Genomic DNA, 23,989 nt, shown 5'->3' on the forward strand with positions numbered 1-23,989 from the left:
TTAAAGTCTTTGTATCAAATTATAAACAAATTTGAACAGTATATGAATGTTCAGGTTTTTTTCACATCTTTACCAACAATTGGTGTAGACTGCTGGTTTTTTTTTAATAATTGCCAATCTGATGAGTGTGAAGTATATATATTTGTACTCCATTAGAGGTTGAACATGTTTTCAAGTGTTTATAGACCAAATAACTCTCCTTTTCGGTGTATTGCCTATTTGTATCATTTGCCCATTTTTCTGGTGCGTTTGTATTGTTTCTTTTATTGATTTCTAGGGGCCCTTTCTATGTTAAAGAAATTAATCCTTGTCAGCTGTGTTATTAATATTTTCTCTAAGCCTGTGGCTTATTTTGTTAGTCTAAGTTTTTTAAAAAATTTGAATGTAATTAAATTTGTCAATTCTTTCCATTAGAATTTATTATTTTAATATTTAGTTTAAAAAATCCTTCCCCTTCTGAAAGTCATAAAGTTAGTCTGTCGTAGTTTCATACAAAAATCTTAGAGTTTAGCTTTCCTTATTTTAATCTGCCTTGTTTTTATTAGTTTATATCATGAGTTAAGGATCTAATTTTGTGTTGGGTCCTTGTATAGGGTAAACAAATTATGCCATCCTTTCTCCACTGATTTAAATGCTATCTTTGTCATATTTCAAATTTCTGTATTTTATATGAGTGTCTGTGCTGTTCAGCTCTCTTTTCTGATCAACCATTGTTTATCCCTTCCAATGCTGACACTGCTTTTTGTTCCTACAGCTTTGTGACAAGTTTTATATATGGCATGGCAAATTCCTTGAGCTTATTCTCCTATTTCACAATTGTCTTAGGTGTTCCCAGTCCTTTGTTCTTCCATATGAATTTTAGATCAAGTTTCATGAGCCCCAATGAGATTGTAGACTACTTTGTGAAAAGTTGACATGCATGACCATGATTCTCTCTTCCAGTATGTGGACATGTTACATCCCTCCATTTATTCAGTCCTTATTTTATATTTTTCAAAAATGTTTTTTAATTTTCTCTATAAAACCTACATATTCTTTAACAGATTAAAACCTAGGTATCTTACATTTTACATTGTGATTATGAATGGGATTTTTAAATTACAATTCAAATTTGGTTATAACTAATTTTTTTTAATGTTACTGATTTTTTTCAATGCTACTCTTGCAGGAAAAATGTTCCTAAACTCTCATTACCTCCTATCATTGGTTTGTAGAGTTTCTTAAATTTTCTCTGTAGATATTCTTCCTCTTATACCTATCCTTTTTTCTTTCATTTTCTTATTGCTTTGGCCAGTAAAATTTTAAACAGAGGTATTGATTCCTGATATCCTTACTTATTTTTCCTTGACATTCATGGGAATGTTTCCAAAGTATCTCTACTTCATAAACTGTCTGTTGGAAGTTTTTGGTTTATACCCTTTATCAGGTTAAAGAAATTTTCTCTGTTCCTTGCTAGTTTGCCACGATAAGTTTTTCATTGTTGATTGTTTTTGTTCAGTGTTGATTCATATCAACATCTTTTGGGAATGATTTTTTTTCTTTACTATATTGATGTAGTACATGAAAATATTTGTGGATAATGAAACATTTTTAAATTTCTGGAATTATTAAATTATAGTTCCTCTGTACTGTCTTCAATTAAAATAATGAGCTCCTGGATTATACAAACCATTCCACCAATCAATAAGTATTTATTGGCACTTCCTTGGTGGCGCAGTGGTTAAGAATCTGCCTGCTAATGCAGGGGACACGGATTCGAGCCCTAATCGGGAAGATCCCACATGCCACGGAGCAATTAAGCCCATGCGCCACAACTACTGAGCCTGTGCTCTAGAGCCCGCGAGCCACAACTACTGAGCTCACAAACCACAACTACTGAAGCCCACATGCCTAGAGCCCATGCTTCACAAGAGAAGCCACTGTGATGAGAAGCCTGCGCACCTCAATGAAGAGCAGCCCCCACTCGCTGCAACTAGAGAAAACCCACGCACAGCAACAAAGACCCAACTCAGCCAAAAATAAACTAATTAATTAATTTTTTTAAAAGTACTTTATAAAAAAATAAGTATTTATTAACCTCTTATTACTAATAAATTAGTTTCAGTCTTAAACCAAGCAACAAATTAGGAGAGTACTTTTACTTTGCACTCAGAAAATACGGATGGTAAGTTATTTCCTTGCTAGGCAAAGAGAAAGAAGAGAAGGAGAGTTAAGAACCTATTGTTAGACCAATCACAAGCACTGAAATTGAAACTGTGATTAAAAATCTTCCAACAAACAAAAGCCCAAGACCAGATGGCTCAACAGGTGAATTCTATCAAACATTTAGAGAAGAGCTAACACCTATGCTTCTCAAACTCTTCCAAAATATAGCAGAGGGAGGAACACTCCCAAACTCATTCTACGAGGCCACCATCACCCTGATACCAAAACCAGACAGATGTCACAAAGAAAGAAAACTACAGACCAATATCACTGATAAACATAGATACAAGAACCTATTGTTAACTATTTTTGCATAACAAATTGTGCCAAAACGGAGCAGCTTAAACCGATAAACATTCACTTTCTCAAGAAGCCACAGCTATGTGTGTGTATGTGTGTGTGTGTGTGTGTGTGTGTGTTTCTTGGAAGTAGCACACTATCTTCTGCCATATTCGGTTCAGTATAAGAGAGTCACTAAGGCCAGCCCATACTCAAAGGGAAGAGAATTCTGCTTAATTTCTTAAAGGGAAGAACTATCAAATAATTTGAGGGCATATTTTTAAAATCACACTTATGTATACTTTGTTTTCTCTGATATTAAATAACAAATACTTCAACACTACTTCACTCTTTTCACAGTGTGTCCCAACTGTCCCCTTTGGGTTAGGCATAGCAAGGCTTTACTTTATTCTCTTGTCGTCCATAATGAAAACAAGACCATTTTATGCTCCAGCCTAGCCCTGGAAAATACCTGAAAAGGTGGTGCTTTGAAATTTCTAATTCTATGCTAGGAACATGAGAATGGTATAAGATTATATTTTGCTGCTGACTTGATTATGGCTAGTCCTAATTATTTTGAAACGTGTAACTGGAATATCAAATAGTGTTATTTTATTCTTAGCATATTGTGTTTTTATACACATGTAAACCCACTTAATTAGAGGTTTTGTGTGTTGTAATATATGCATTATAACATTTAATATTAAAGCCAGGTTTCTGTGATACGTAGGAGTTAGCAGATGTCATGAATTTATGTCGGCAAAGTAACTTGGATTAAAGACAGAATCCATATAATATAGTGTATTAAAACAAGAAAATGGAGACTCTCTCATTCTTGTGACAATATTCATTTATTCTGTTTTACTGTCAAAGCGTATCAAGCTTTAAAATGTTAATACATTTCAAGAGCCTAATCAAATTTAATCAGAAGGTATTTTTACCAAATGTAGAAACGTATACTGTACACTGTATGCAGTGCTCACAAGTGTACATTATATATAATGCTCACACTGACACAAGATCGCCAGCTGTATCTCAATACACCATGTCAAAATGGACATTGACTAGTTTTCCTCTTCATGAATAAGTACGTACATAGCGATCGTTATCTCAAAAGAAGTATCAATGAATTCCATCTTTGGGCTTCCTTCAGCAAAGAGCTCACAAAGCAAGTATTAGAACCAAGCTTACCAAGTGTGCTACAAATTCAAACCAGTCAGAAACCATTGTCAGAAAACTCTTCCTCCCCTTTTGCCATTTTAAATGGCTCAGAGTACATACCAGCTGTTTCCTGATTCCACTTTCCTGAAGTGAGGAAGATCCTCATTTCCTCTTTTTGTTTACAAAATGGAGGGCAGTGAAGTTGGGGATCTTTTTCCAAAATGACTCCCCCTGCTCTAACATTGCTCCTCCTTCGATTTCTATGAGAATATTCCATTCTCTTCCAAAATTCTTGAAATACTTGCCTGGGGCTAAGCCCAGCCCAGTTCGTCTCAATTCCAATGGCTCTCCATTCCATTCTTACTTCTGAATACAGGGCAAGGAATGCCCTTGCTAACCTCCCAACCAGTGTGTTTATGTCCCTCTCTGTCCTTTTTTTTTTTTTTTTAACATCTTTATTGGGGTATAATTGCTTTACAATCGTGTGTTAGTTTCTGCTTTATAACAAAGTGAATCAGTTATACATATGTTCCCATATCTCTTCCCTCTTTCATCTCCCTCCCTCCCATCCTCCCTATCCCACCCCTCCAGGCGGTCACAAAGCACCGAGCTGATCTCCCTGTGCTATGCGGCTGCTTCCCACTAGCTATCTACCTTACTTTTGGTAGTGTATATATGTCCATGCCTCTCTCTCGCTCTGTGATACAGAGTGAAGTAAGTCAGAAAGAGAAAGACAAATACCGTATGCTAACACATATATATGGAATTTAAGGGAAAAAAAATGTCATGAAGAACCTAGGGGTAAGACAGGAATAAAGACACAGACCTACTAGAGAACGGACTTGAGGATATGGGGAGGGGGAAGGGTGAGCTGTCTCTGTACTTTTTTGTTTCTCTACCACTTGCTTCCTCATCCCACCTCACCTTCCCTAAAATCTGAGTGAGAGGGCAGGAATGTAATCGTTCCAGGAAATGATTATGCTTCAGGAATGTAATCATTGGGATGTTTCATTCCAGAAACACTGGGTTAATTGAAGTTGAAGAGATCAAAAACCACTTCAGTTACTTTGGTTCCAACCTAAATTCAGCATCCAGTTGAAGGATTTTTCCACTCATAAATTAACTCTCTCTCTCTAATTTTCCCTTTCTATATTTTTATGAGTCTTGCATTTACTTGGTTTATTTTTCTCTTCTTCCTTTAATTCGTAAGTTCCTGAACGTCTTATTCACTTATTCACTTTTGACACTAAAATTTTACCAGTTCACTTTATTGAGTTAATATCAATAAGTATTTATTGAGTGATCACTGTCTCCTGACATCTTATAATTGGGCTTTTATCATAACCACTTTCCTAAGAGAGTTGTCTTCATGACCAACTCTTAAATTAACTGTACTCCTGGGTTCTTAAATATTTTCCCATATATATTGTTGATCATCTTATTGTCTTTAATGTGCATCTGTATACGTGTACATGTGACTTTTATTGGATTCTGATTCTTCTCTTTAAGAATGACTTCAGTTATTCTCTTTCCTGGTTTCTCTTTTTCTAGAGGCTTATTAGCTATAGATTTTTTTTAAGTTTTTTGAGATATTACTCTTTCTTAGTTGATACATTAGGAGCTTTTCTACTTAAGTAGCTTCAGTTAACACTTAAAGATGAACTAAGGCCTTTGTGGCTACCTCAAGCTAGAACACAGAAAAGTGAATAAACTTGACTTACTGTATACAGCAGTTTCTCCTCATTTAAGATGTGGGTGTGGGAAATATTATCATCCAATTCACTTTGGTTGATGAGCTCCCACTTGTAAAACCTTCCACACATTGAAGAATGTCCACTTGTAAAAAAAATTATCTTCACTTTTAGGAATTCTACTAGAACTCATCTTCCTCTCATTTGCCTTTTGTCATATTTGTGTATATCATAATAAAAATATAATGCTTCGAGTAAAGTGTTCTATTGTCTTAATGAATATGTCAAGATACAGCACACCCTCCCCCTATTGGCTGTCAGAGCTGGCAGAAAATTTTTTAATATTATATTAAAATATTTTATTTAAATAAATATTAAAATATTACAGAAAAAAAATATTGACAGATTTTCCTCTTCAAAAAGTGATTTACTGTTTAATTCATTAGCCTAAATTATCTGAAATGCCCATAAACTAATTTCAGGTAATGTATTTCGGCATTTAGTAAGCTGAAATATCTACAGTTTCAAGGTTATTTTTTCATCCTAAGTTAACCAATTAACCAAGAATAGAGGCTTTATTTCTCTGTGTGTTTACATAGATACCTATGTGTTGCTCATTTCAATGCATAATGAAGATAATGATGGTAAACAATTCACATGCAACACCAGGTAGCTATTTTAAAAATGGTTACTTTTAAGTAAACTGTGTATTGAAATATGCATACAGAAGAGTCCACAAGTCACATGTGCACTGTTTGATGAAGTTTTGCAAAGGATCCCTTAAATGTAACCAGTACCCAAAACAATAAGTAGAACATAAAATAGCCTCTCTAATGTGACATGTTTTTATTCTGTTACGAAGAAATATTCGATCTGAAATTTTTTGGTGTTTATCTTTTCATTCTGCAAAATACAGCTAAAAACAAATCAACATAAACAATTATCCACATTACCAAAAAATAAAAGCGGTTTCAGTTACAGAATATATTATGGGAGAAAGATTTTAATACAGTTTTTTCCATTAATTTTTATAAAGCTTATTTCTTTGAAAATAACCTAATTATAACAATTCCGTATGGTACAGCTATGCTAACTGTTGAAGTACAAATGTATATTGCCTTGGTAACACTTCTACTGTGTTTTTTGTTTGTTTGGTTGGTTTTAGATTAAAGTTCCAAAAGATAGAGAAATTTCTCACAGGAGAAATCTTTCTTTCTGTGTTTAGATTTCATATTTAAAGTGTCACTTCTAAACGTCGTGTCCACTGTACTTTAGTGCAGTGAGATATTCCTATGTCACATAGTCAGAGGGAGGTGGATTAATAGGGAGTTCGAGCTGGAAAGTTCTTCCCTGTTATTGTTCTCCCTCAGCAGTTGGTGGCTAAGTTAATTCTCTTTAGTTGTGTCATGCTCTAAAGCACACATTGCCAAACCCTGGTAAGGGTTTATGAAGAAAAAAAGAAGCGATGGTGTCCATCAAAGTCTCAAAGTTGCATTTTTAAACTTTGGCTTGACCTGATGTGCCATTCAAAAAAGCTTCGAAAGATTATTTTTTAAAGAAAGGTTCAATATGTCCCGAGGCTATCGGTTTTGAGTTAAACTGGGTGAAGTAGAAATATTTTACTCATCAGCTTTGCAGTCACAGAGTTTGCCTCAGCTAGAACAAAACTGCTGAGGCATTTAGAGAAAATTAACCCCCCATCCTGGCGGCCAGATGTGACTGGTTTCTGATGAATGCACATGAGTGGGCTGAAAAATCAAGAGACTGTGAAATTCCTGTCAGGCCCGTACAGTGCAGAATGGGCTATTGACTGCTTTCTATATTTCCCTCCATCATTCTTCTTGAACACTGCCATTAATTTCCTCTCCTACTCTGACTTGTGTTTTTTCCCCCTCCCTCTTCCCTTTAGTTCTGTCAGCTGCAAAGAAGGATACACAAGTTGTGGCAGAAGCACTTCGAGCTGGTGGTCCTCTACAGCCGTATGAGGCTGGCCAAGTTCCAGACAGACTCTCAAGAGAGTATTCAAAACATATTAGCTGTGCAGGTAGGTGATTGCAGGGAAGTGGGAAAGATCATTCTGATCTAGATTGAAAAGCAAATGATGGGTAGTGTGATGAAGCATTAAAACCATATCCCATCAGAGTTTTATAAATTTTTAACCTCTTTAATAAACTGGAATTGCATGAAGGATGAATTCAGTAAGTTAGCATATACACCATGCATACATACTTTGGGGGAAAAGGGAGACTGAACTTCTTGCTCACAAACCTCAGAACGGGTTTTTATAAATACATTTGATATAAGTATATATTTTCCAGTCTTCAGGCTTTGTAGATGTCATCCGGCTGTTTAAAAGATACTGTCAGCAGTTGCCTTGTGTTGCTTTTGTGTGAAATTTACTTCAGTGAAAATGACACTGATGTTTACTTTATTTAACTGTTTTCTTTCCCCTTCTGTTTTTGCAAGAGGCTGCTCCTCCCAAGCAGATTTGGAGATGACTTTATTTAAAAAATGAGCAATTAGGGATAAGAATATAACAGTGTTCCAGATGCGTGTGAAATTTTACTATTTGTGTCTGTAAAAACTTTTAATGGATCAGTTGTCCTTATTTTAAGACTCTATTTTAGAAACCCATATTAACTATTTGAACACTATTATTTGAAAACTACTTACATTTTTTAAATGAATATTTTGCTATTTGAAACGTTACATATGTATAAAATATAACCTCCCAAAGGAAAACATCCATCACCTGTTCTATCAAAAAAAAAGAACTACCTCTTCTATAAAAAACAAAAATAATATCACCATAAAAATACATAATTTTTATTAACTTGCGGTATTAGCAATGCATGCTGAAACTAAGCAAACCAAATTCTTTTCTAAATATTTTAATTACATGTGCACGTCATGATACTTTTACCACAATTAAAAAAAGGATGTTGCAAAGCACTTCCAAAGCTATTTCAAATTTCATTTTTACATGTGGCTGTTTTGCTATTTTCTTCTGAGGGTATATATATATAGATATGTAGATATATATCCCATATATAAAGTATATGTGCACTTTAACAAGTATATGTACAAATACTTTATATATATGCTTTATATACATACTTTAATAAAGTATATTATATAAAGTATATTTATTTAAGGATTCTGTTGATAATGGATTATAAAAAAATTTTTAATAATAGGAGAACTTTTAAGTTTTGAAAAGGTAGTGCTTAAAATATGTAGGTTTAATAGAAATTCGTATGTGAACTTGAGTATAAACTATAACTGCAGTATTTTAGAAGTCAGGAGCATATTTTTTTCCTTAGAAATGTTCGTTAACATTTAGTACATTAAAAATTAGAGTGGCTGTAACCCATGGTTTTCTTTTAAATATTCAAAGGTAAACCTCATGTTCTAATTACTATCTTGGAAAAATCCTATATTTCTTGCCCAACTGTAAACATTCTTAAAAATCTTTCAAATGATAAATTCTCTTTGTGAATTAGGGTATATTTTGAAATATTGAAAATGTCAATAGAAACTATTTGAATATGGGTAAAATGAATTCTCAATCCATAATCTTCAATAGTCCTTATTCTAATTTTTCATTAGAAATTAGAAATTCTTTACCAAACTTGATTTTAAATTACTTATTTTTATGGCTTTCACGTACCAGCTGAAGTGAAAGGATAGAAATGATTGTACAGTATCGAAAATTCAACTCCTCAACACTTAGAGATACAGCAGCAAGGCTGGATCATATTTGGGGAACTTGAGGAGCATAACTTAGTGGATTCTTTTCTTATCTACTGGAGAGACCTTCCATTTAGAAGATTTCAATTTTGGCTTTTAATCAAATTTTGAAAATATAATTTTCAGGATCTTGCCATAAAACTATAGAAACATGTGAAATCCTCTGGGTTAAGTCAAGTCCAAACCCCTCAACATGGTACACAATGCCCAACTCCTGCTAACCTTGCCAGCTTCATCCATCTCCACACAAGTTCCTTCAGTCAATTGCAGTCACTCCAAAATTCCTACTAATCATGACACCTTCTATTCAACTCCTTCTTCCACTCCTGTGCTTATATTCTCCCCTCTTTCTGCAATACTATTGCTTACCTTCCTGTTAAAGAACACCTGACTCAAATCAAACATCTCCTCTGCAAAATCCTTCCCGAGTGCTTCACCCACCTTCCTCTACCAGATGAATTAATTAAGATCTTCCTTGACCTCCTACTGTACTCTGTGCATACCACCATACCACAGTGGTATTTTCAGCAGCTAACACTTCCTACTTGTTGATAAGGTCCCCTTCCTGGAGGATTCTAAACTCCCTTGGGACTTTATACCATCAGTGAAATTAGCTCAATTCTTGTTCTGTTTTTAAGGGTGTATGGTAGCAAGGCCACTAAGGGAATCTCAAAGTATTCCATGCCCGTATTGTTTTCACTTATTATATCCAGTCTTTAAAAAGAAAAACATTGCATTGTAAATCAACTCTACTCAAATAAAAATTAATTAAAAAAGAAAAAAGAAAAGAAAAAGAAAAACATGGTAGAGTGATTTAATATGTTACCAGAGTGAGTCTGCAGGCGTCAATCTCTACAGTTTGACTCAACATGACTAAAAATTGCTTAACAAACCAGATGCCATTGCTCTCTATGTTTATGATTCAGTAGCATGTCCACTTTGGGCAATCTAATGTTTTATATTTTGAAGGTAGTATTATAATGATGCCATGAGATATTAGTGAACTATTTGCTGAGAAAATCATCTGATGAACCTTCTGAAAAATAAATGGTATATAACTGATATTGAGCAAAAAGCAATTCAAAATAAATGTTGAGCAGAAAAAGGAGACTGTGTCATCCTTGGGCTTGGAGGAATTCCTTGCCAGACCATCAAAAAGCATAATTGGCAGCTCTGCAGATGGCAGAAAACCAGATGGGCCAGATAAGCTTTTGAATTACATGATCAAGCAGGAAGCAATAAAATGAACTATATTCTGGAATGAGGAATCAGTATATTTAACTTTGCAGCCATTTATGTCAATATCTGTGTAGGGATTTTAGTTCACAGCAATTTTAATATAAGCCAAAGTGAACTACTACAAACTTAGAACCAATGCCACGTTCCAGCTCTAGCAAGCACATAAGACTTCTTGACTCTGACCATGTATAGTATATTTGACAGTCCTAACCTCACATCTGAGCCCCTATAAAGTAAGTACTGTTATTTCATTTTAACATCATTATTTTTCTCTTTGTATTTTTAATGTATTTAATGCTGTGAGATTTAATACCTCTTTGACATCTTATTTAGAAAAAAGACTCATTGTTAACTCATCATTTAAGTGAAAAAATGTGATACAGCTACAGCATGTTAATGTGATCTTATCCTGCATTAAGCACAAGTGTTTTCTCTGGTTAAAGATGATACTCCCATTGCACTTTTTTCAAAAGTTGAGTACATCTGCAGTATTTTATACAGATTTGGAAAGCATAGTTTAAGGGCCATATTGATTTACTTGAGAGCATCAATTTAAGAGAGATGAGGAATATATAAAATTTAGAATGCTTAATTATAGAAGGAAAAGACTTTGTCCCAGACATCTAAATGACCACCAAATGAAGGTCAACACATGAATATTTTGATGAGCTCTAGAGGGCAACATCTAGACCAATGATGGAAGAGTTTGGAAGGTGGGTTTGGGCTCAATAGGAATACATTTTCTAACAGGTGATGCTGTCCAGATATGCACTGCTGATACTCAAGCAGACGTTACTGCAGTGGTTGAGGGAAAGCAAATGGTCTAAGAGTCAGCCAGAGAGCACCTCCTCAGGCAGGGCTTCTCCTGGAATGCTCTCCTGACCTCCTTACACAACATCTATGTGTGTCTGTACCTCTTCACCCACTAGAATGTGAGCCTTCTCAGTTGGAAAACATGTCTTGTTTGTTCATCTTTATCTCACTGGCAACAGCTATAGTTCTCAAAACATAATAAGTACTCAAAAATAATTGGTGAGTGAATTTATTATTAAGTGAATTGGTTTATTAAGATTGAATGTGGTAACCTCAAAGGCTCTCTACAGCTCTTGGCTGCCTACAGTTTTGTAGTTAATAAACAAAAGTAGTTAATAAACAAAAAGCTTTGCCAGGAATTTTGATGGCACAGAGGTAAGGTATTTAATCATTTCTCACACACACAGACACACACACACACACACACACACACACACACACACACAGTACCTATAGGGGCAGCCCAAATTTCTGGAAGAAAACTGTACAAATGAAAAGAAACCAGAAAAAACACAGGATAAAAATCTAAAATCACTTAATAATGTGATATAAAAGAAAATCTCTGAAGCTATGTGATCTCTTTAAAGACAAAAGAGATGATAGAAATTTGGATTTTTAAAATAAATACATTTAGAGATATTATGATTGAGGAATAGCATTACATTGCTAAGCCTTACTGATTAACTCTAGATAGTAGTAGAAAGTATTTAAAAATAGTTGTCAGGGGCTTCCTTGGTGGCTCAGTGGTTGAGAGTCCGCCTGCCGATGCAGGGGACACGGGTTCGTGCCCCGGTCCGGGAAGATCCCACATGCCGCGGAGTGGCTGGCCCCGTGAGCCATGGCCGCTGAGCCTGCGCGTCTGGAGCCTGTGCTCCGCAATGGGAGAGGGCACAACAGTGAGAGGCCCGCGTACCGCAAAAGAAAAAAAAAAAATAGTTGTCAGTAGTAAGAATATCTACTAGAAGTTCTAGAAATAAGATTTGTCACTCCCAAACTACTAGAGAAAAGAAAGTACCATAAAAAGTTGAAAAATTCAAAATGCAGGGAAGAGGACAGAAAGAGTATAAAAATGTACAAAATAAGTCCAAACATATTAGTAATCATAATAACTAAATGGTTTCATTACACAGTTTAAAGTAACAGTTTTACAGATTGGTCATAAAAGCAAAATCTATCTCATTTGGAAGATATGTACTTCAGACAAATAGAAACAGAATGAAGAGCTTAGATAAAAAGAATAAGTTCTAATTCAAAAAGAGAGAGACTTGAAAGCAAAAAGAATTAATACATTCAAATATGGATATTTCACATTGATAAAATATATAACCAATTAAGGCATATCAATCATGAACTTAATGCACATCACAACATAACTTCAGAAGTAAGAACTGATTGAAAACCAGAGAAAAATTTTAAAATTTACAATCACAACAGGCAATATTAGCACATCTCCTTGAACTTTTTAAAAATAAAAGAAAATAAAGGGTATCACATAACAAAACCTGGAAGTTTTGATTCAACCACAGAGAAATTCAACTTTAGAAAATATATTAATGTAATTTAATATAATGACAAGTTAAAGGAGAAATATTATATATGATTACTCAATATATGCTGAAAAACATTAGTTATCAAGGTAACATATACTTACTCTAATAAAAGTCACGAAAGAATTTAGAACAAAACTCCCTTGATAAAATGTACTAAGTGATAAATTACTGGAAGCATTTTATTAAAATCAGGACAAAAGTAAGTATTCCTGGCTATAGTCATTATTGTGCATCACTGCTCTGAAGCCTTAGTAGTAAGTCAAGAAAAATAAATAAGAGGTATAGCTACTGTGTGGGAAAAGGGCAAAACTATCATTATGGTCTGATAATATGGTGTTTCTCTTAGAAAATCTAGGAGAATCAACCGGAAAAGCATTACAGTCAAAAAGGCAGTTCTTTTAAATGGCAGCCTGAATTATAGAGTTCCTAAGAATAAACCTAACAAAAAGTTAGCTTAGTCCTTTTGCAGAAAAGCTTCTAAGCAATACTAAAATGATATAAGCAAAGACCTAAATAAAAGTAAATATCATTTTCATGGATGAGGAGATTATACACATTGGGAACATGCCAATTTTTTTTAAATTTCACATTTGAAAAATCCACAAATTCAATACAATCATACTCAAAATCCAGACAAGATTTTTCAATGAAGCTTGAGAAAGTGATTCTAGATGTCTTTGGAAGATAAAAATCCACAGGAATAGCTCTGACATTTTTTAAAAAGAAATATTGGTGCTGGAGTGAGGAATTTATGCCGTTGCAGAGCAAAACACATCAGGAAGCTATATTAATTAAATTAGAACAGCATAACACTGGTTCAGGAACAGATCAAAACATCTCTAAAATGCAACAGAGCAGTTGGTAAACTTTTTCTTTAAAGGGTCAAATAGTAAATATTTTAAGCTTTGCGGGACATTCAATCTCTGTTGCAATTACTCAACTCTGCCTTGTAGTAGGAAAGCAGCCTTAGAGAATAGTATATGAATAGATGGAACTGTGTCCCAGTAAGATTTCATTTACAAAACAGGCAGCAGGCCGGAGGCTATGTCCTGAAATAGAGCATCCAGGAATGCCCCACAATTATTTGGAATTTAGAATACAATGAATGTAGGATGTCAAATTGTATATCATGAAGGTGGACTATTCACTTCCCAGCTATCTGAGGGATAAAAGTAAATACTCAAGGGATAAAGTAAAATAGATTATTGTATATGTTTATATAAACTGTAGAATAAGCATTAAAAATCTATAATATCTTTTTTTAAAATACAGACTACTGTATAGTATTGAGGTAAGAAAGACCTTCTTAAATGAGGGAATAAAATCATTAAGGAAAATATTGTTAAATTTGACTACCAAAAAATAAAAATATTTTCATGAGAAAAGATACAATAATAACAAAACAGACAAAATTTCTTACCCTCATGAACTTACATTTTAATGGGGAAAACAAGACAGTAAACAAGTTAAAGCTGTAGTGATGCTATGTACTAAGGAGAAAAATAAAATATGGAAGGGGCATATGAAATGACAAGGGAGGTATGAAATGCATTTTAGCAGTGCATTTTTCCTTATTACTTGTGGAAATAAATAGCTCAAAATAGTTTAAAGGGTAAACATTTTTACTTGTTTAATCTATCTCCTTGTTGAACTGAAAATATCAACTTAATGGCTTGAATACCAGAGTTTGAGTTTTAGGGTGGGTGAGTTGGTGAGTTGTTTGACTGCTTGTTTGGTGGTATCATCTGGGATGTGGAACAGGTATAAACAGCATATACCCAAGGGTCGCTGTGAGAATCGGATGATGATGTATGCAGTATGCTCGGTACACAGTCAACAGTTTACAACATTAACTCACTTTCTTCTTTTTTCTCCCCTTGATACTGTTGTAAGGTGATCCCCAAACGGCAACAACTTCTTGCCAAAATTTGCCTAAATCAATTAATCACAGAAGCATTTATACCTTCTAGTCTTGCCACCTTCAGAACTTGCAACTCCATGTCTGACATCATTTCAAACTCTTGGGAATTTGAGAAACTACATATAGGTACACAACACACCTTGTCATATAATGTAACAAAAAAAAATGCTTGGTTAACTTCAAATCTTTTAATGATTCTTGCCTCAATTATTAAAGTATGCATAAATACATAAAATAAAAAAAAGAATTAAATGTTCTAAGTTAAAACACCCAGATAAATGAGCTACATTTTACCCAGTATCTTCTGTTAAATGTAAAGTCAGCATTCCACCCTCATCCAAGGCTGACTATAGCTAAGAAATAAATGCCTGTTGCCAAGGTCAATTCAGAACCAGAAAATTGTGGGTGAAAGAGAACTTATAAGTTCATTTCTTCTATACTTCTATCTTTGGGATGGATTGTTTCATTATCTTTCTATGTCGAAAGTATACCATGGTTTTTTGGGGGTTTTTTCAATTTTCATTGAAATATAGTTGATTTACAATGTTGTGTTAGTTTCAGGTATACAGCAAGGTGATTCAGTTATACACACACACACACACACACACACACACACACACACACACACATATATATTCTTTTTTAGATTCTTTTCCATTATAGATTATTACAACATATTGAGTATAGTTGCCTGTACTATACAGTACGTCCTGTTGGCTATCTAGTTTATATATAGTAGCATGTATGTTTTAATCCCAAACTCGTAATTTATCCCACCCTGTCCTCTTTGGTAACCATAATTTCTATGTCTGTGAATCTATTTCTGTTTTGTAAATAAATTCATTTGTGTCATTTTTTTAGATTCCACATATGAGGTGTATCATATGATATTTGTCTTTCTCTGTCTGACTCACTTCACTTAGTATGATAATCTCCAGGTCCATCCATGTTGGTACAAATGGCATTATTTCATTCTTTTTAATGTCTGAATGATATTCCACATGTATATGTACCACATCTTCTTTATCCATTCATCTGTTGATGGACATTTAGGTTGCTTCCATGTCTTGGCTAATGTGAACAGTGCTGCTATGAACATTGGGGTGCATTATCTTTTTGAATTACAGTTTTCTCTGGATATATGCCCAGAAGTCGGATCACTGGATCATATGGCAACTCTATTCTTTAGTTTTTTAAGGAACCTCCATACTATTCTCCATAGTGGCTGAACCAATTTACATTCCCATCAACAGTGTAGAAGATTTCCTTGCCCTCCACACCCTCTCCAGCATTTATTATTTGTAGACTTTTTGATGATGACCATTCTGGCCAGTGTAGGTATACCTCATTATAGTTTTGATTTGCATTTCTCTAATAATTAGCAATGTTGAACATCTTTTCATATGCCTGTTGGCCATCTGTGTGTCTTCTTTGGAGAAAAGTCTATTTAGATCTTCTGCCCATTTTTTGATTAGGTTGTCTGTTTTTCTGTCACTGAGTTGTTGTATGAGCTGTTTGTATATTTTGGAAATAAACCCTTGTCAGTCACATCATTTGTAAATATTTTCTCCCATTCCGTAGTTTGTCTTTTTGTTTTGTTTATGGTTTCCTTTGCCGTGCAAAAATGTTTAATTAGATTCCATTTGTTTATTTTTGCTTGTTTCCTTTGCTTTCGGAGGCTGATCCAAAAAAAAAAAAATATTGTGATTTATGTCAAAGAGTGTCCTGCCTGTGTTTTCCTCTGAGAGTTTTATAGTATCTGGTCTTACATTTAGGTCTTTAATCTATTTTGAGTTTATTTTTGTATATGGTGTTAGAGAATGTTCTAATTTCATTTTTTACATGTAGCTGTCCAGTTTTCCCAGCATCACTTATTGAAGAAACTTCTCTCCATTGAATATTCTTTTCTTCTTTGTTGTAGATTAATTCACCATAGGTGCATGGGTTTATTTCTGGGCTTTCTAGCTTGCTCCATTGATCTATATGTCTGTTTTTGTGCGAGTACCATACTGTTTTGATTACTGTAGCTTTGTAGTATAGCCTGAAGTCAGGGAGCCTGATTCCTCTAGCTCCATTCTTCTTTCTCAAGTTGCTTTGGCTATTCAGGATCTTTTTGTTTCCATACAATTAAAAAAATTTTTTTTCTAGTTCTGTGAAAAATGCCATTGGTAATTTGATAGGGATTGCATTAAATCTATCAGTTGCCTTGGGTTTTATAGTCATTTTAACAATATTGATTCTTCCAGTCCAAGAACATGCTATATCTTTCCAACTGTTTGTGTCATCTTCAATTTCTTTCAACAACATCTTATAGTTTTCAGAGTACAGGTCTTTTGCTTTCTTAGGTAGGTTTATTCTTAGATATTTTATTCTTTTTGATGTGATGGTAAATGGGATTGTTTCCTTAATTTCTCTTTCTGCTATTTCCTTGTTAGTGTTTAGACACACAACAGATTTCTGTATATTAATTTTGTATCCTGCAACATTACCAAATTCATTGATGAGATCTAGTAGTTTTCTGGTGGCATCTTTAGGATTTTTTATGTATAATATCATGTCATCTACAAACAGAGACAATTTTACTTCTTTTCCAATTTGGATTCCTTTTATTTCTTTTTCTTCTGTGATTGCTGTGGCTAGGACTTCCAAAACTGTGTTGAATAAAAGTGGTGAGAATGGCCATCATCAAAAAATCTACAAAAAATAAATGCTGGAGAGGGTGTGGAGAAAAGGGAACCCTCTTGCACTGTTGGTGGGAATGTAAATTAATAACAGCCACTATGGAGAACAGTATGGAGGGTCCTTAAAAAACTACAAATAGAACTACCATACGACCCAGCAATCCCACTACTGGGTATATACCCTGAGAAAACCATAATTAAAAAGAGTCATGTACCAAAATGTTCATTGCAGCTCTATTTACAATAGCCAGGACATGGAAGCAACCTAAGTGTCCATCAACAGATGAACAGATAAAGAAGATGTGGCACATATATACAATGGAATATTACTCAGCCATAAAAAGAAACGAAATTGAGTTATTTGTAGTGAGGTGGATGGACCCCCAAAAGATATATGCATAAAAGTCATACCTAAGTACATTGTAGTCAGTGTCTGAAAACTAAAAATAAAATTAATGATAAAGATAAAATCTAAAATCAGCCAAAGAAAAGGAAATAAAAAATTACTTCTAACTTCTTATCAGAAACTATGGAGAATAGAAGACATAGAAGAATATGTTTAAACTGCTGAAAGAAAAAAATGAACCCAGAATTCTCTATCCAGCAAAAATATCAAGTCTATAAACCTAATTCTAACCATATTAAAATTTATATTAAATATAAATGGACTAAAAACCCTAATTAAAAAACAGATATAGTACATTAGATAAAGATACAAGACAAATATAATTGTCTGTAAATAATACAGTTTAAATATGAAGTCACTATAGGTTAAAAGTATAAGGATGGAAAAAGACATGCAATACAACACCAAGCATAATACAGTTGGAGAGGCTACATTAATATCAGATAAATTAAACTTCACAATTAGAAATGTTACCAGGTATCAAGAAGGTCATTTCATTAAGAGAAAGAATCAAGCACATATAACAATCATAAATGTGTATGCATGTAATAAGAAAATTTCAAATACATAAGGCAAATACTTAAAACTTAAAGTAGAAGTAAAAAGATGCCTAATCATAGTTTGTGATTTCAGTGCTCCTCTTTCGGGAATTGATAGAACATACAGACAGAAAATCAGTAAGAACATGGAAGAATTGTACAATGCTATCAACCAACTTGACCTAATTGACATTTATAGAACATTCCATTCAACAAGAGCTGGAATATGCATTGTTTTAAAGTGCATAGTAACATTTCCAAATACAGACCATATACTGAGTCATAAAACAAGTCTTAATAAATTTAAAAGGATCAAAATAGTAAAAAGAAAAAGTTGCCTGATAACAATGGAGTTATTAGAAATCAATCATTAAAAGATACTTGAAAAATGCCCCCAATATTTGGAAATTAAGTCACACAGTTTTAATCATGTGGGTCAAAAACTGAATTATAAAAAAAAGTAGAAACTATTTTGAACAGAATAAATTACCCCATGTAGTGGAATTGACAGTTTGAGGGGCATGAAACTGAATAGTTCCCTTCAGGTAAAATTAGAGGACCTGTATTGTGGATCATAGGGCTGGGGTAAAGAAGAGTACAAAAAGAGGTCAGAAAAGGATCAGGGCCAGATCTCCAGTGGGCCCAACTTAGGGAATGTCTCTATTGTTTAATTAGCAACTAAACTTAGCCTTTACCATATAGAACCTAGGACAGCACCTGGGGATATCCTAATAAAGATGTGGAATAAATGAATCAAGTTCTTCTTGACCATTAATGTAACCAAGTCAACATTGTTCTTTCCATGTGTTGACATGGCTGTCAAATGATTGATTTAAGTGTGTCTAAGAGCTCCTTTATTGCCCCTAGAGGCTGTACTCCTGTTTCCCTCAAAATGACTTCCACTTACTCTGTTCATACCTTTTACTCTTTAATTCTTTTGGTTTTGTTACATATGGTATTGGTCTTCTGACCCTTTTGCCTCTCAAAATATTTGGATGTTGCTCTCTGACATCATCCATTGGTGCCTTTGGGCAACAATGGTAATTGCATTACCTATCTTCCTTCCATTTGAAGATAAACAAAGGAGAACCTCAATTTAAATATTGATATCAAAATGGAAATACATTCATTTCACACATACATCAATGTGATGTAGATTCAGGAGGTTAATAAAGTATTTGTCAATGTTAAATCCCATGAAATTGGGCTTCCCTGGTGGTGCAGTGGTTGAGAGTCCGCCTGCCAATGCAGGGTACACGGGTTCGTGCCCTGGTCTGGGAAGATCCCACATGCTGTGGAGCGGCTGGGCCCGTGAGCCATGGCCACTGAGCCTGCGCGTCCGGAGCCTGTGCTCTGCAATGGGAGAGGCCACAACAGTGAGAGGCCCACGTACCCCCCCCAAAAAAAAAAAGATTCCATGAAATTAAATTATCTACTCCCTTTATTATATTAAATAACATGCTAAAACAAAAATTGATTCCTTTTTTATTTTAAAATAAAATAAGCCTATTCAGGATTGTTTATATAAAGATATACATTTTTATGTGTTCTGACTTTTTTCTTGGACTTAAACAAAATAATACTCGCATTTTTACTTTTTTTTAATTCACCTTATACAGGCAGTACATTTTTCAAGTGGAGGAGCCATATCAGTAATGTGGAGGAGAGGAGTTTTTCAAAGACAGAACTTTAAAAATCAGTGACTAATGGAGCATATCCAGTAGTTATTTTTCATACAACTTAGCATCATCATTATATAATGATGCTGCTTAGATGTGAGATTAACTCGGACACATAATTTTTCACCCAAAAGTATCAGGATTATAGAACAATGAACAGAGCAGTTATAACGAGAGAAAAATATTAAGATAAAAAAATTTTAATACAAAAAAAGATAAAATTTGAAGTAGACTTGTTATTCACAAATGGTGCCAAATCTATCATTGATAAAGAGGAAAATTATGAAGATGGAGAAAAATGACTCAGAAAACTATCATGTGGGAATGAGATGTGATAGAGTTATGGTAAACAAGCCTCACTTTTTAAAATTTAATATAAAGCATACACCAAGTGGGAACTAAAGTACACTGCAATGCACCTCTTACCTCAGTCCAACATGATGAGAGAAGTTTTACCTTTGGATTTTCATTTTTGAAAGGATCTGCACATATTATCGTAATGGGGAAATAATCCAGATGTTGACCAAACCTTGACTTGAAAACTCTCCTCATTCCTTCCCCTACATCATATCCCTCAGTTGGTAAAGGAAATATTCTCCAAACTAGTTCTGACGACCTCTCTGAAAAGAACTATAATCCAGGCAAATATAAGAAGTAAACTTACCTCATATTTACAAAGCAGGTTTCGGTTTCACGCATACCTGATTTGGGAACTATCACAGCCTTCACTGATTGGAGAGGAAGACCTGTTGCCCTATTTAGGGGTTTGGTAACTGAGATGGAGAAAAGCTGAGGGATTTGTCCGCAGATTCATGGCCAGCAAGTGATGAATCTTTTAACACCTCGTCAACTATGATTTCTACCTCTCATCTCTCTTCATTAAAAATCAGTCTAAGATCTCTTCAAATTGAGCCTTTGTTGGAGTCACTTCACTAGAAAGAAGGAAGGTCACAGACCCACACAGTTAAATCTGGAAAGTTAAGTCATGAGGAAATATTAAAGGACCCTGTCATTACCTTATGGAATGTATAGACCTCTGTGTTTCTTAAGCGAATATGAGCCTGCTTCAGTTATTACCACCAGGCCCTGACTTTGTCAAACGTCTATCATTTTATAGGTACACACTTCATTCTGTATCACACATTTGAAGATAACTTCTTTACTAAAACAAAGCTGCTTCATGGAAGTCCCTGCGTATTTGTCATTACCTGAAATAATTATGGTATTTCAACACAGCTCCAGTAAATGTGCTGATAGACATATCATAGATTATAAACACATCTATTGAAATGCTAACCATGGCTGCAAAGCAGATTATCTTATTTAAAAACACTGGTTTTAAAATTTAGACATTTAATTTAATTATCTTTTCCCAGAAGTATATAAGGAAATCAGAAACCTAATGTGAATAACATTATCTTCACAGAAATGAAAACTTGCAAGAGCATTTTTTTGCCACAAACTCAATAATTTTAGTATAATCACTAACTATGTTTTTGTTTTACAGAACCAGTATGATTTGAAAAAAAGAATAAAATTGCTTTTAAAGTACAAAAATAATTATGAACCACTTGAAACGTAATGTCTGTGTTTTATTTCTCATCAGAATTCATTAGTGTGTAACATCAATAATTTAGCCCATCATTTGCCAACACTGACTTGGCTCAGTAGTTCAATCATGTAACCCTGTAAACTCACTTTCCATTAAAATGAATGTTGCTGACAAAGGATAACTAAAGAGATACTTCATTTATTAACTAAAGAGGTACTTCATTTATCAACATTTTTAAATTAGGAGTTTGGGGCCACAGAAGCTTAGCTGGATGATTTATTTGAAGGATCTTTATATTAGACCTAAAGACTTTTTCCAAATCGTACGATGCTACCCACAACGATAATCGCATTTCATTTGTGTAACATGTGACTCAGGGATCTCTCTTTAGAGGCAGGCATAGCCACCTGCAGAGAATCAAATGACCTACCAGAATGAAAACTTGGCTGCTTAGTATAAAATTATGAAATGTGCAGCATTCTCCTATATCTCGATTTACTCCATTGGGCATATTTCTTACAAAACCTGTAATATGGCATCTAATATTCTAATATCTTAATGTTGTTAAAATTGATTTGAGAATTAAGTAAATAGGCTAAAATTAGTTAACGATGAGTGTAAGGCTCCCCAGTATCCACAAATTGTACTTAAGTACATTCAAGTTGTTCACTGCTTGCCCCTGATGTACACCTCCCCGGATACAAATGCCTATAGATGTTGCCGACACTATTTTGAACAAGAGAGTTTCATTTTCCAGAGTTGATCCCACATCTTGCTGCTAGGTTAACATCACACCATTTTGGATGCAAAAAGCAAACAAACAGACAAACAAACAAAAACATCTGCAGTGCAGTGAGCAAAGCATGAAGTCAAAATTCCTTACATATGTCAAAATTTTCATCTCATAGGCCTTTAAACATATAATTTCTAGCAAATGCTGTAAGACTGCATGATCAGATCTTTCCTTGCTTGTTCTGTAATAAATTAAATTCATGTTTCTTATTGAAACCTTTTTATAGAACTAGGAGGATCTCTGCATTTAGCCTCTAGAGTTGCCAGCTGGCATCTTTCTCTGTTTTGGATCAGAAAGTTCTCAGCCAGCTGATTCATTCAAAAGTCAAAACCAGGGGTGATGTTGGATTATAAAATGTTATTGTTACTGTATCAAACTGCTTTTTCTTATCTCATCTCTTCCCTTCCCTCTTAGCTTTCCTTTCTTCATTAGAAACATTTATCCTGCCAGATTCTAAATAACAATGATCCTACGGAAAATCTTTCTCATGCCCTTTGTAAACTTCTCTTTATTTTATAAATTTAACATAGGAGAAAATAACTCTTTCAAACATTATGAATAAGGAGTTATTTTGTCTTACAGTGTTGTGTTAGTAGTTATTATTCTACAGTCTTTTTGTGAAGAAACAGAGGAAGCTGCACTGTATCAATGCAGACAGCATCTGTGGGTAGATAGTGAGTCCAACATCATTACATTAGCTCATGTTTCTATAGCACTTTTATGTTTTAAATTTGTGTTTATTTTCATTTGACTATCACAAATAACCCTGGAAAGGAGAATTTCATTATGCCCATTTTACAGATAAATTAACTCAAAAAGCCTAAATGAACCATCTCTGGGACACAGCGTGTACGTGGTGGAGCCAGGTTTAGACCCCATGTTTTCTGATTCCCAGTCCATACTGTGGCAGGTGAAACATGCAGGAGAGACAGAGACAGAGACAGAGAAGGAGAGCAGTGCATTCATAATGTGGATCTGTTGTGGAAGACAATGAAAGTTAGGCAAAGGAGCAAATTGGATGCAGCTAACACTGAATAGTCATTTTAAGAGACAGTACACATCTTAGAAAGCTAACTCATCTAGATTTGTCAGTGAAAAAATTGGGGGAAATGGAGCCAAGAAGCTACTATAAAAATGTAGGTCAACTATTGTGAGATCCTGTACTACGGTAGCAGCAAAGGAAATAGAAGAAGAAGGTAAATGGTGGACATTTCAGGGGCATGATTTCACTGACCTACTAAAACAACAAAAACAAAATGATTCTAAGCCCTGGAGCTAAGGATAAACAAAACAACAAGAAAGGAGAATTATAGGGCCCTTACTTCAAAGGAAATGAAGAGCCCCGTTTAGATTATGCGTAAGAGAGAGGGACCCATATGGAGATGTCCTCTGAGCAACTGAAATACTGATCACGAGATAATTGCCTATGAAGGGCTATAACAACAAGTTTCGTGGTCAGATTGTGAAGCCATAAAAGTGGATGAACTTTGAGGAAGTTAACAAAGAGAAAACCAGAGGAAAAAAGGTAAGTACGTTAGCAAATGCCTGGGTTCGCCTGGAGTGGAGCATGCCATCCATCCAAGGAGAAGGAGGAGGAGAATACGGGTTAGGAGAAAAAAATAAGAAAGTACCAATTAACGAAAACGCTAAGATTATGTATTTGAAAATTTAGCTTGGAATTTTAATATGCAAATTTAACCTGGAATGTTAGCATCTTACTATACACAATG

General features: G+C 34.4%; 1 protein-coding gene across 1 annotated transcript in view; it reads left to right on the plus strand.

The window, feature by feature from the left end:
* The window catches only part of CCDC178 (coiled-coil domain containing 178), a 367,748-nt gene that overhangs the window by 325,147 nt on the left and 18,612 nt on the right, over positions 1–23,989 (plus strand). The window contains exon 19 of the mRNA XM_067701374.1: positions 7,246–7,380. Within this exon, the coding sequence (XP_067557475.1) occupies positions 7,246–7,380 (135 nt within the window). The remainder of the gene's footprint in view (positions 1–7,245; positions 7,381–23,989) is intronic.

Source organism: Pseudorca crassidens, chromosome 12 (assembly GCF_039906515.1).
Source record: "Pseudorca crassidens isolate mPseCra1 chromosome 12, mPseCra1.hap1, whole genome shotgun sequence".
Lineage (NCBI taxonomy): Eukaryota > Metazoa > Chordata > Mammalia > Artiodactyla > Delphinidae > Pseudorca > Pseudorca crassidens.